Source organism: Phaenicophaeus curvirostris, chromosome 7, assembly GCF_032191515.1.
Source record: "Phaenicophaeus curvirostris isolate KB17595 chromosome 7, BPBGC_Pcur_1.0, whole genome shotgun sequence".
NCBI classification, from domain to species: domain Eukaryota; kingdom Metazoa; phylum Chordata; class Aves; order Cuculiformes; family Cuculidae; genus Phaenicophaeus; species Phaenicophaeus curvirostris.
In genome coordinates, this window is record NC_091398.1 from 12,960,627 (window position 1) to 12,973,861 (window position 13,235).

Here is a 13,235-nt window from a genome sequence, read left to right on the forward strand (position 1 = left end):
AAATGTTGGAAAGAGTCCACAGGAGGGCTACAAAGATGATGCGAGGGCTGGAGCACCTCCCACACAAGGACAGGCTGAGAGAGTTGGGGTTGTTCAGCCTGGAGAAGAAAAGGGTCCAAGGAGATCTTATAGTGACCTTCCAGTACCTGAAGGAGCTACAAGAAAGCTGGGGAAGTACTGTTTACAAAGGCTTGTAGTGATAGCATGAGGGGGAAGGGCTATGAACAGGAGAGGGGCAGATTTAGGCTAAGTATAAGGAAGAACTTCTTCACCATGAGGGTGCTGAGGCACTGGCCCAGGTTGCCCAGGGAAGCTGTGGCTGCCCCATCCCGGGAGATGTTCAAGGCCAGGCTGGATGGACCTTGGGCAGCCTGGGCTGGTGGGAGGTGTCCCTGCCCATGGCAGGGGAGGTGGAACTAGATGATCTTTAAGGCCCCTTCCAATCCAAACTATTCTATGATTCCGTGTGCTCCCCAGCTGCCTCGGACCTTTCTAAAACTGGCCCATATATCAGAAGCCAGAAAGCAACTGTTTATTCCTATGCAGCAACTCTTAGGATGCCAGCAGTCACCATACCTGGGAGTAACTTGAGTGACATCAGATGGGTGAAGGATCCTACAGGTAGTAAAAGTAAACGTGGAATTCGTGGAAGACAGACACTTCCCTGGATTCGAGGCTGCAACGTGGAGAATTGACATCCATTCAAGGTAAAAATAAAGACAGATAAGGACTAATCAAAGCAAGTTTTAAGACAATGTCATTATCACTGCTAATACAGATATATTTTTTACAGTAAAGAACAATTACAGCATTGTCACAAGTCAAAGGACTTTGCATTGAGAGAAACACTATGAAAAAAAAAAAAGAAAAAGGGAAAATAATCTAACCATGCTCCTTACCAGTGAGCGGTATTGCTGCCGAAGTAATAGGTGGTAGGAAAATTCCTGCCACTGGCTTTGCCATCATATGTTTCTTTTCCTCCGGGAAGGAGTGTTGCACTTGAAATGTTATACCTCCTTCACCTGCTTCCCCATCATCCTCCTCCAGGTCAGAGATGTGGTACACAGTATCATCAGGCAGAGGGGTAAAACCCTTTGTAACAACACCTGGTCTTGGGTCAAGAATGGTGCCTAGGTTGGGCCGAGCAAGCTGCTGCCAGTGAAATAGGGTCTGAGATCCTAGGATGACAAAAGGGAGCCAAGTCCCAAAGAGCCGTTACCTGCTATTGTATAGGGCTACAGGAATTCATCATCAGAACAACTCAAGCCAACTGGTGCCAACACTGTGATACACACAACGCACTTGGATGGCAACGCCACAAAAAAGTCTAACTCTTAATACTCTATCAGAAAGCCAAATAGAAAGTGATACCGATGAGCTAGTTGGCATCTGGCTTACTAAGTACTGCAGATCATAACCAGCTACACACACATCAATGACTGATTTGGCAAATTCATGTAAAATCCTTTTCCGATGATGAGACAAGGAAGATGATCCTCTTACCTTCAATGGGTTTGACAATTTGCAATTTTTCCGGTAGGAGGACACGGAGATTACTAGAGCTGGTGGAGAGATCAGTGAATTCTGAGTTTGTACCCAGGGAAAAACAGCTTTCTGTCGGTGTACTGCAGTCACTAGCCGCTTCTTTCTGCTCAGCCAGCAAATGCACTTTTCGCTCCCATTCCTCCTGAAAGAACTGCTTCTCACTCAGGTAGTTCTGACGACGGAGAGAGAGCCTGTGTAGAGCTCTGACTAAGTCATTGTCTCCAGGGGTTCCCGGCTGGCCAGGATTATGAGTGTCTCTGTGAGAAACATCAAATCATAATAGATATTAAGGCCACTGAAGTAACTATTTCTCTCCTACACAGCAGAGGGCCAGTCTGGATTTAGTTTTTAATCAATTAGTTTAGAAAGAAGATAACAGGCTGTGTTTCCTACTTCAAAATCTTCTCAGAGCTGCTGCTCTGGGTCCTCTGCGTGTGGCTCTCCAACTGATGTATGCCAGACTCAAAGGGCTTTGCAGTCATAACAACAGTTGACCGATTAGATCCAGGGATTGGCAATGGGACAGGAAAGGAAGAGCAACGGCCACGAGTGACATTAGCAACCCTGACAGTGTCAAATACTCGTTTCTGTTGACATCTGCAGAAAAGACAAGCAAACAAATGTAGTTTTCAGAAGCATTTTGAAAAAGATATAATAAAGAAAAAGTTCTGAACGGTAGACTTTCAAAAGTCTGCAGAGACCTGACTAAAGAGATATAAGCACAGAAAAATAGGATTACCTAAGATATTAATCTTTTCATGAGTATTGCTCTATTAAATATTAGAATTACTGCTTACTTCAACCCAAGAGACCTGAACCTCTATTGATAAACACTTGAGAACACTCAGGAGCATGCATTTTATTTATTTAGTTTATATATGCTTTCAGAAGCATACATTTAATTTATTACTTCTTGCTTAGAAGTAAGGGCTTCAGAAACAGGTCTTCAGGGCTTGGGAAATTGCTACCAGTCTTCCACTTATAATTTCATTTGCCAGAGAATTCCTCTATAACAACTCATAGGGATAAAACTAGTCCTGTGTATCAGAGAATTTGCATTAAAAAATCTCACAAAATAAAGAAATAACATCCTTTTAGTAAATTCTCAACTTCCTCAAAATCAAGTAATAGTAGGTTTCAAAGTTGAAAAGATTGATAAACAAACTGTGTAGTATTTGGTAAGTTACACAGAAAACTTCTTATAGAGGAAACAGTCACATTTATAGATTTCCAGAAATCTGTTTCACATTCCTTAATACAAGCATAAGGAAAAATATTGAGACAGCACACATAGATCTGAAAACATACTTTTGCTTGGAGAGAACTGATTCATCATCCTGACTCAACTCCTTCCGCATTGTCCCTTCAATTTCTGCTGCAAGGGAATCCTAGAGAGAAACCAGAAGAATTGACAAATTAGATTCAAGTCTTTCTCCTAACAATTTTAGCAGAAAACATCTTTAAAAAAAAAAAAATCAGAAAAATCTCTATTTTTCCCCCTGTATGAGGTCATTTAGGACTAACTGTCCAGCCTCTGAAGGATGGGTGTGGAGGGGGAGTTTTCCACTGTAACTGCATGTATGTATGATCAGTATGGGCTCAGTTTTCACAGCAACATCTGCTTCATCTTGGTACTCTTCATGTTGGTTTCTTAAGTCAAGCCACAATTTTAAGAGCACTTTTTACAAGACCAAACACATACGCAAGGGACTCTATATATACACAACAACCAACCAAAACCTGACACATTTCCGGCACTGCCCAGGAATCTGAGAAGACAGTACAGTAATCAGAACATACCCAACACTAATAAGAGGAGGCAAATAAATGCCTTTAAACCTTTTCCATTGTTTGAGTCATCTTTGGCAATTAGTCTAAGGTCATGCAGTTCTGGTGATGCTTAAAATTTGATCTCACAAGATAAGGAAATAAAATTATGTTATGAAATATATAAAGGAAGAAAATACTCTTTGATCTCTTAAAAAGATGCTTTGTTTCTTAAAAAAACATCATCAAGTTATTAAATTCACATCAACATCGAACAATATACTAGCACAGGTAAGCACTAGCTGTAGAACATGCCAATTCCTATATTTAACAGGAAAGGCATATAAAAAGGAAAAATAATCTCAATATCCCAATACAGCAAGTGAATGATTAGTTCCCCAATACATAAAATTCTCAAAAGAGTACACATTAAAGAACTGAAAAACCACTAGGTCAGTTCCTTTGCCTACTACAAAATAGTTCCTGCTGCAGCCCCTGTCACAACTGTTTTACTCATACAGTTTTATGCCACGGGCCACGAGCACCAGTCAGTTTAAGCTTTGCTAACGGTATTTATTACCACAGGAAATGCTCCACATGACTGGGGGTGGCAGAGACACGCGGCAGAGCTGGCTCTGCTGCGCAGCAACTTCACTTCTTCTTGTGATTCGTGCAACATCCCTAGACACTCTGCATTCCGATCTTGCAACTCATGTAACTGAAAAACAGGACATCACGTGATATCAGCAAGCTTCAAAGAAAAGACAGAATGAAACTGAATTAACGCCTACAGAAATGTATATCATCACTGGAATGTTTTTCCAACTGCATGGCACGTTTCAACACTTGACAAGGGTCAGCATAAAGCCTACCCCAATTTTAGTGGTGAAATGTGAAGACTGGAAAAAGGAAAAAAGTATGATAAAATCCAAAGGAAAATACATGGAAAACACTGCAAATACAGTAACTGCTGATGCAAAAGAAGTAAATAAAAGAGAATTTTCTTAAAATCTAATGAACTACAGCATTGTTGATAATTATCAGTAATATTCACACCAAAACACTTTTTCTTGTAACTAAGAATAGTAACACCTCCCTAGATGGAACACCTTCCCTGCCTTTCACATTCCTATGAACCACAAAAATATTTGTGTGAAAATAAATATTCTTTTCTTCCAATCATATGACTCCAACCACAATAAAAAGTGAAAAGCCCCATATAATTAAAAAGCAAGTGTACCCATTCTCTCTTAGTTTTCCATTCTCTTGTACTCTATTCTAAACATTTATCTAAATATATATATATACAGAAAGCTTAAGTACCTCTGCTGTCAGTTGTCTCTGAGCATCTTTAGAAGCTTGTAAATGAAGTTTCAGCTCCTCCTTTTCAAGCACATTCTGAAAGCACAAAAAGGCGCTCATCATTTTCTCAGCCAGTTTCCCCAAGAGAGCAAATCCTCTGCCATAGTTTCCACTCTCTTGCAATGTTATTCCCTTGCAGTGTGACCCCCTGCCTTGCAAGTCAATTTTTACCTGCTGTAAGCACTGGCATGCACACATGCACACACACACATGCATGCGTGTGGCACATACAATCTTCATCACCATTCCCTTACTTCTTTGAGTTTATGCTGAAGATCGACGATCTGAGACAAGAGGGATGAGATCTCTTCCTGGTAGCGAACCACCTCCTCACTCTTCTCTGACAACTCCTCCGTTATTCTGGAAATTTGAGCATTTGTTTGCCCTATAAAACATAAAAAGAACTTAGTAGATAGTTTTTCCCAACACACGATAAAAAACCAAAACAAATCTCAAAACCAGAAAAGATCAGTGAAAGGCAACAACAATCTGCAAAATGACCAATACTTTTAGGAAATCAACCCATAAGAGTAGGCAAATCAACACAAAAGAGCAGGCGCCTTAGAACACTCATAAGGAAAACAAAGAGAAATGGTGGGGAGGAGGAGAAGGAGAATGAGCATTAACTTCAAATGCAAGTGTATATCAGGAGCAAAGTATACAGAAACTGAAACATATATCACAGGTATGTGAAATGACCATAATAAAATCCAAGGTAAGCTGCTATAAACGATCTCAATTTACATACTGGCTCATGGCAAAGGCCAGACATGGAATACGTGAAGAAGTCAGGCTCTGAACTGATCCTGTTAACTACCATTCTCTGTAAGCAAAGGCATTTTGTCAGACCTTGTCAAGTGTAACACCTGTTAAGCTCCTGACTCTCAGGACCTGACTCAAAGACCCACTGCATAGAATTTCCACTTTCTTTTTTCCTTTGAGCAAGCATTTAATCAAGTGAGATGACAAAGCAACTCAAAAACCTAAAATACGTTTATGCAGTCAGCATTGCTTGCATACTTGCCCAGAAAGCATAGCAAAGTCATAATAAAGTCTGAGCAATCTTGCATAAAGGTCACAGTACAAATTTAATGGTTATTGTACCTCACACTTCTACTGCAGAACAAGGTCCTGCCCATGGGCCTGTGGACATTTAGGCTTACAATCAGATATCTTTTTTCCTAAAGACACAAATTTTAAATCTGTAGCCTACACATCGTTTGAGAGAAGATTCTTTCTGTGAGTCTAAATTACCTAGGATGCCTATACGTGCTATGGAATTGGACAAAACAGAACTCTCAGACATTCTCATTGAAGTAAGTTAGGAGACTTTATTGATAACTTCTATTTGCAAAGGCTATATAGCTTCTCAGAGGGAACAGAGTAAATCAGCAACCAACTAAGTATCAATTCACAGTATTTGGTCACCTGGAACAAGAAAAATCGAGCAGCAATCCCGTTTTCTTTACGGTAATTGTACTGAAAAATAATCTTGAAGATAAGCTTAAGGTTATTATACACAAAGTACTTAGCACATATCAAATGACTAATGATAAAAAAATGTATTACCAGGTTACACAATCACCACACCAGAAAAAGGATTGTTTCAGAACGCTCACATGCATTTGTCTAAGGAAATACGGACAACTGTTCTAGACAAATTAAAACACTTGCGAATTTAACTGCTTTCATTCATAATATATAGTTTAAAAATAAACTGTATTCATAAATACATACTAATTTAGAATGGGCATTAAAGAGTCTATGCACCGATAAATTTCAATGTCGTGTGTGCTGAAGACTCTGTACAAGAAGTATATTTTGTTGATTTTCCAGTGTTTGTAGGCTTCTGTTTAGTAGGTTTATAAGCACTTGATTTTGTGGTCATTTTCTCCCTCTAAACACAGCACACCCACCTGACTTTTATGCCAGAGTGAAACATGCTGAAATACAGAAACAATTTTTCACTTGAGTAAAAAGCAAGACTTGAATAACTGGCATAAATTACTGAAGCTCAGGTTTAGATTCAGAGATTACTAAGAAGGTGTAGGCACTACGTATTTCGAATACTGCTTTACCATTGCAAGATATAACCTGGATACTCACGGAGCTCTTTGACACAGTCATTAACCAGCTGCTGTTCCTTCTCTTCATACGTAATTGTTTCTGTCTTCAGGTGGCAAGCCTTCAAGAAAATTATGGGTATTTCAATTTCAGTATCGATGTTAAAAATTTTTACTTTTTAAATTCTTGCAACTGAAGAATCTCCTCTTTATCTATCTTTATAATTTCTATGCAACTGGCCATGCTTCCTAATCATTTTCACCATAACCCATTTCCCTGAATTCTGTAGGTTTTTTGAGTGAAAGACACACAGACACAAACACAAAAACCAATCTCTCCCATGCCTCTAATAAAAAAATATTGCAAAAAGATGCAATTTCATAGGGAAGGTAAATCCACACAGTAATCTGAAGGAAGCAATTTGAATATGCTTCAAAACTTAAGGCAAAGGAATCTTCAAAACTGAATGATGTTAGCCAAATCTTTTACAGCACTGAAAAGCTCTCAGTAGAACAGCTTTTCTCCATATTCCCCAACCAGTCTGTTTAGACTGTAAATTTTCTGGGCCAGAAACTGACTATCACAGCAACACCAAGCACACTAGATTCCCACTTTGTTTTCAATGGTGAGGATGATAATATTAAATTTTACACACACAAATCCTCTACATTCTGGACTGTTTGCTAGTAAGTGGTTCACCACAAAAATTAGTCAATGGGTTTAAATATTATCCAAGCAAGAAAAGAAGACCTACACACTTCCTTACATAATGCTGTCACATGAAAATTAAAAAGGAGACTCGATACGACTGAGGCTATTTCAAGTCAGCAAAGGTTATGTTATATCACAGACTGATACCAGCTTCTTTTCAACTCCACTTTTTCATACTAAGGTAGACTGAAATAATCCCTGGTCTCTTAAGTTCTGTAATCATCTATAGGGTTAGCAGCATAATAAAAGCAATCTGAGCTTCTCCTCCAGCCTATTAAACAATCCATTTGGTCTTAGGGATGCATGTGCATCTTGGGCTGAATACTTTGTAGACAACAAGGGAGAAAGTACACTTTCCTCACATTAAAGGAAACCAGTCTCTGTTGTACTGTTGTAACACTCTTCTCTTAGGAAGGGCTCACATAAAATGCCCAAAACCAAACAAAAAACCCCATACGCACTGAGCAATCATCTCCCCACCTTTCTTACAAACATCTCTGGCTTTTAACCAATTCCCTATTTCACAAATTCCACTTGCCACCTCTGAAGAAAATGCAATGCATCTCTAAATTCTGATTCTTGCAACCTTAGCTGTTCGTTCCACGACTTTTATAGCCATTTATTCGGTCTGGCTGTTTAGTTCTTACAATGGCACAGTGCCTGTATTCATGTTTTATACATGAGAGACCAATTAAAATGCAGAAACTAATCCAGTAGTCAAAACTAAGTGTGTCTTAAAAAGAATTTGAGTAGAAGATTACTAACTCTTGATACTGAATACAAGCTGACAAAAAAAGTAATGTCAATGCAACTGAATTCTTCAAACATTACTGTTAACCGCAGTCAGATTTGTATCAAAACGGGTTGCACAAACTTGAGGGCCTGATGGATCCAAGTACTTTTGCTGGGTGCTTACATATTCTTTCATCATAAAGGCATTATGGAAGGACTACTAGTGAACTCCAGAGAAAATGAGTAGTAGTGAAGGAAATGGAAGGATGTGAGTGGTGGAGGGAATGTTTTTGGGTATGATTTGAATACAGCAAGATAAAACAGTCATATCCTTCAAGAGAAGCCCAAATGCTAGATTTTTAACCATCCTGATGTATTTCATATCCAACATATGTGGCGTATGCTGTAAGTTGGATATACCTTTGATCGGAGAGCAAGGTTCTCCTCTTCCAGCTCCCTGAGTTTATCTTGCAAGATGTCCAGCTGCAACAGATCATGCGATAAACTGAAAGACTCATTGAAACGAAGTGGTGTGGAACAGCTGGAATCTGTTTCACTCTCCTCAGAAGCAATCGAAACAATACGAAGCAGGTCATCTTTCTTTGATAGTTCATGCTGCAGCTGGTTAACCTACGACAAAAGAAGATCATCAGCTTGTGAATTATCCTTTAGCTACACAATATTGTAGTGTATTACTTAGGCAGCCTTGTGGAACATCATTGCTCCAGTCTAAACTGTCAGTAAAAAACAGCTCGCAGGTCACGACTGATCTACACTTGCACATAGCATTCATGCTCTGTTTATTTTATAGAAAGTTCACAAAATCATAATTTTAACATCGTAAGGGAAACAGAAAATTCAAGATAACATACAAATGGATTACCTTTTTAATACTTTACTTAAAAACAACTTTCCAGCCACTTCAATACATGTTTACATTTTAAAATGCTGTCATTTTGACTGTGACTATTTTTCTGAACTGTGACTTCCTGGAGAAAAGAACTGATAGACATCTACTCATATGTGCAGACTTGTCCCTCTCACAAGTCTACACATTAAATAAACTGCTGGACAAATGAAAACAAAAGAAGAAACAGATCACATGCAGGTAAAGTCTATTTTGCCTATCTACAATTTCACATGAACACGTAAGTTCATGCTGTCCTACAGCATGTATTTACTACCAGCATACTATTTTATACAAGCAGCTGAATCCATTTCTCTGTAACTTAGACTACAGTGGTTGACCTTAGGCTTTAAAAAACTTAAGATACTTTAGAGGTTGTCAACTATTTAATTAATTTTTAAAGAAAGAACAACAAAGAAAAGATTAGATCAAGAATCTGTGCTTAAAGGAACAGGCGGTGTGAAGATCTTGAGCTAATTTCAGTTTTCATTATTTTTTTTTCCTTTTTGCCATTTTCTGGCTGTTTCCTCACCTGTGAAGTTATTATGTAGCAGGTCATATAAAATACCAACTACTTGTTTTGACTTAGATTATTAGACTTAGTTTAATGGCAGGATATCTGATGGATGGTCAAAACAAACACTTTGAAAACACAGTCCTGCTGTAGATATATCATAATAATAACTAATGTACTTGTAATTTCTCAGTAATTACAACGTTCAGTCCTTATAGTCCATTCTTGGACTGAAAAAGCTGACTGAACTATGACAATTAGGAGAATGAGTTCTAAGCAGAATTCTGTAGTTTGGGAGCAGCAATCACCTGCTTTCACAATGAAAGAGTATATTTCTATTAACCCTCTTCCTGTCATCATAAAAAAAAAAAAAGAAAAAAGATCACTCACTCGATCTAGTGTTTGGCCTAACTGTTCTTCTAGCGCTTCATTTTGTTCTGTCAACAGATGGTTTCGCTTTAGGAGGGCTTGTCCAATTCGAGCTGCCAGTTCCAGGTCTCGATCTTTCTGCTCACAAAATCAGAACAAATGTCTACTTTTGATCAGATAAGATTTAAATTCAGAGTAGTTTTACATATTCCTAGCTATTGTTTAATGCATCACCACTCTGTGATCTTCCTTCAATCTCAGATGGATGAACATCGTTATAACAACGATTAATGTTTCATCATTTTTATCCAGAACACATCCATGCCTGTGCTTCTTGATACAGCACACACTCTTCCACAATCATGTGCAGTAACAAGGGGAGGGGAAAGCACCAAACCTGGAGTTCTGTTTTTTGTGCTGGTTACTGGAGAGGTTACATGGGCTCTGCTGAGTCACACAAAGAAGCCACACATGCTTAGCCATGTGGTCTTTGAGGTGATGCTTTCTCCAGAACAGACTGCTTAACTTGACTAGTGATGAGAGGGTAAAAGCAAAGTAGCAACAGGAAAGTAGAAGCAAGCTGTTTCTTTCTTACACCTCTCTGGTTCCATGGGTGCCCACAGTTTTTTAAATTTTGTTTCTGAGACAGTGCAACCCAACAGGGACAGCTTCTCATCACTCCTGTGTTTGATAAACAGCTCTTGAAGATAACTGAACCAGTATTTCCAGTAGCTGAATAAACCCCCTCCTCAAACACATGTCCTCAAATATATCGAACACAGCATTGCAGAGATGAGCATACCTCAGCTAACAGATGTTTGATCATGTCAGCATCACTGTAGATTTTCTGCTCCCCATTATCTGTACCAAGAACTGAGAAGATAAAAACACACTTACTTAAGCAGATTAAGTACAAAAGGACTGGGAGAGGAGAGAGCTAAAACTCAGAAGATGTTCTTATATACAAATACAGTACTCGGTTGATGAACTTAGTGGAGGCTAGCTTAACTTCAGAAATAGGAAACAATACTCTTTTGGGAGCCTGTTACAACAAGGCATTGAACACTTACAACTTTCATGAGTATTAGCTAAAATTTTAGGTGTTCACACATCTTCAAATTTAGAAAAAGAAGAAAAAAAAAATCTCTTAATATCAACTTTTTGAATACAGTTAAGCCTGCTGGGGAAAGAGGGAAGAGTATATTGGAGCATATCCAAATACAGCTGAACACACCTGTAGACTTTACTCGTGAAACAAAATTCCCATTAGTGTGTGTGACAGCTACACACAGGAAGCATGGAGACCCCAAAGATCAGTCATGAAAACACATTTATAAAGTGCTGGATCATCTCAGAAACCACTAAAAAGAAATAGGATAACATATGTCTGAAATTCTGATGTAGCAGTAAATCCTTTCTTACTGATTGACTGACTCTGAAGTCTGAAGAGTTTGTAAAGCTATTTAAAACTGAGAACAACTAGGATTTGAAAAACAGGACTGAGTCAAGAATAAACAAAGCATGAAGAATTTGCAACGACCCTGAACAAAACACACCACTAAACCACAAAGCACTAGTCTGTTCTACTTCTTGACCTGAGAAATAGAAGATGCTACCAAAGAAGAAATCTTAATTACCTTGAGGAAATTTGTGAGATCCAGCCGAGGAGGAGGAAGGAAGTTCAATAAGAGCTAGTGGCAGAAAATGAAAGATAGAAGGGGGAAAAAAGAACAGAGAGGAGACAGAATTAAAATGTAAAGAAATAGGTGACTTATTTCCATGCATCTACCACCACCACAAAACTAATAGATGTGTAAACTTACTTTCTACACAGCTAAAACTTTCTTAGTTAAATATGATTCCCTTCAGGAGCAGAATTATATGTCTCAGTTATTGGTGATGGAAGTTTATGCTTGTCCAAGTCTTACAGAAAGTTGCTAGTTTTGCTTTACGGAACCAAGATCATGAAAGTAAAGGCAGCAGCAATATAAATTTAACAAATACAGAAGTATCTGCTTCAACTGAAGGTCTAAGTTAACCTGTTTTAAACCTAATTCCATCATCACTGCACTGCCAAATGAGATTACTATGGATTTGGTCTACATCTATTTCTGAAGACTTCCTTGACTCTTCTAGCTTATGTATCTCTAATTCATACTCTGAATACATAGTGGTATTTGTTCTTAAGTCTTTTCCTTGTTTGTTCTTGCTGAGGACTGCAGACTATGAGATAGTGAAGTGCCACACTGATTTCCTTCACCTACGTTATATAAGTTACACGCGTCCTCCACATACATACCACCATAATTAACCTTTTAAAACATAACACTAACGCTATGCTAAGAACAAAACCAAGTTGCATTATAGTATAGAAATAAACTCTCTTGCATTACTGAAAGAAAGAAGAATGAAGGAACAGCATAGAAGAAAAAGGTTTGCTGAACTGTTTCTTTAAAAGCTTAAGAGAAAAATAAATCAAACTAAGAAACTGAATACTTTTTTATCAAGTAGACTGATAGGCATAAAATCCCAACACACACTGTTTAAGTATTCAGGAGCTTTGAACGTATAGCAGTACCATTTACTAATACTATTTCTAAGAAGGGCAAAAAAGTAGATACTCTTCACAAAATCTGAAGTACCCATCTATCAATAGCATAACATACACTTGAGAGGTCAGTTTTACTGTACCACTTGTTTGCTGACATTGGTTGCCAAGAGAGGACTCTGAACTCATCTGGCTTACTAGTATTAGGAAAATTCATTGCACATAGATAAGTACATTTCAGCTATTACAGGCAGAATATTACAGCCAGCTCTCCTGTGGCAACTGTTTCTACAAGGTGATTTCAAGTTAAAAGCTTTTATCTGGTGCTAAGTCACCTTAAAAAAGATTTACACTAACTAAATACAAGGTTACTCAGGTAGGTAGGTTCCTAAAAATCAAAACCAAATATACTTACTCTGATAAATCACAGAACTAACAGATTTGAAACTTAGCTCTATACAACTTCTGTTATTTTCTTACACTACAGGATCAAAATTTTGCTTCTCTCTGGTGAACACGTAGATGTGGAAGCTCTCCTCACTCACCTTGCCCAGTGAAAGCTCCAAGCAACTCTTCATTTTGTTTAATATTCTTGTTGTATTGTGCCATGTTCCTTTACTCAAACATTTGAAGTAATTCAGGGCTTCTTGGGCTACCACAGTTGACACACAGAATCACAGAATCACAGAATAACCAGGTTGGAAGAGACCCACCGG

General features: G+C 38.3%; 1 protein-coding gene across 3 annotated transcripts in view; it reads right to left on the bottom strand.

The window, feature by feature from the left end:
- The window catches only part of TRAK2 (trafficking kinesin protein 2), a 28,050-nt gene that overhangs the window by 4,507 nt on the left and 10,308 nt on the right, over positions 1–13,235 (bottom strand). Inside the window, exons 4-16 of one of the 3 annotated variants that reach the window (XM_069860826.1) lie at positions 11,609–11,662; positions 10,774–10,844; positions 9,993–10,109; positions 8,602–8,811; positions 6,781–6,859; positions 4,929–5,059; positions 4,636–4,710; positions 3,893–4,030; positions 2,854–2,933; positions 1,939–2,142; positions 1,504–1,802; positions 900–1,178; positions 577–676 (exon numbers count right to left, since the gene is read on the bottom strand). In XM_069860826.1, coding sequence (XP_069716927.1) covers positions 577–676; positions 900–1,178; positions 1,504–1,802; positions 1,939–2,142; positions 2,854–2,933; positions 3,893–4,030; positions 4,636–4,710; positions 4,929–5,059; positions 6,781–6,859; positions 8,602–8,811; positions 9,993–10,109; positions 10,774–10,844; positions 11,609–11,662 — 1,837 coding nt within the window. The remainder of the gene's footprint in view (positions 1–576; positions 677–899; positions 1,179–1,503; positions 1,803–1,938; positions 2,143–2,853; positions 2,934–3,892; positions 4,031–4,635; positions 4,711–4,928; positions 5,060–6,780; positions 6,860–8,601; positions 8,812–9,992; positions 10,110–10,773; positions 10,845–11,608; positions 11,663–13,235) is intronic. The other 2 variants (XM_069860827.1, XM_069860828.1) reach the window with 2 other exon arrangements.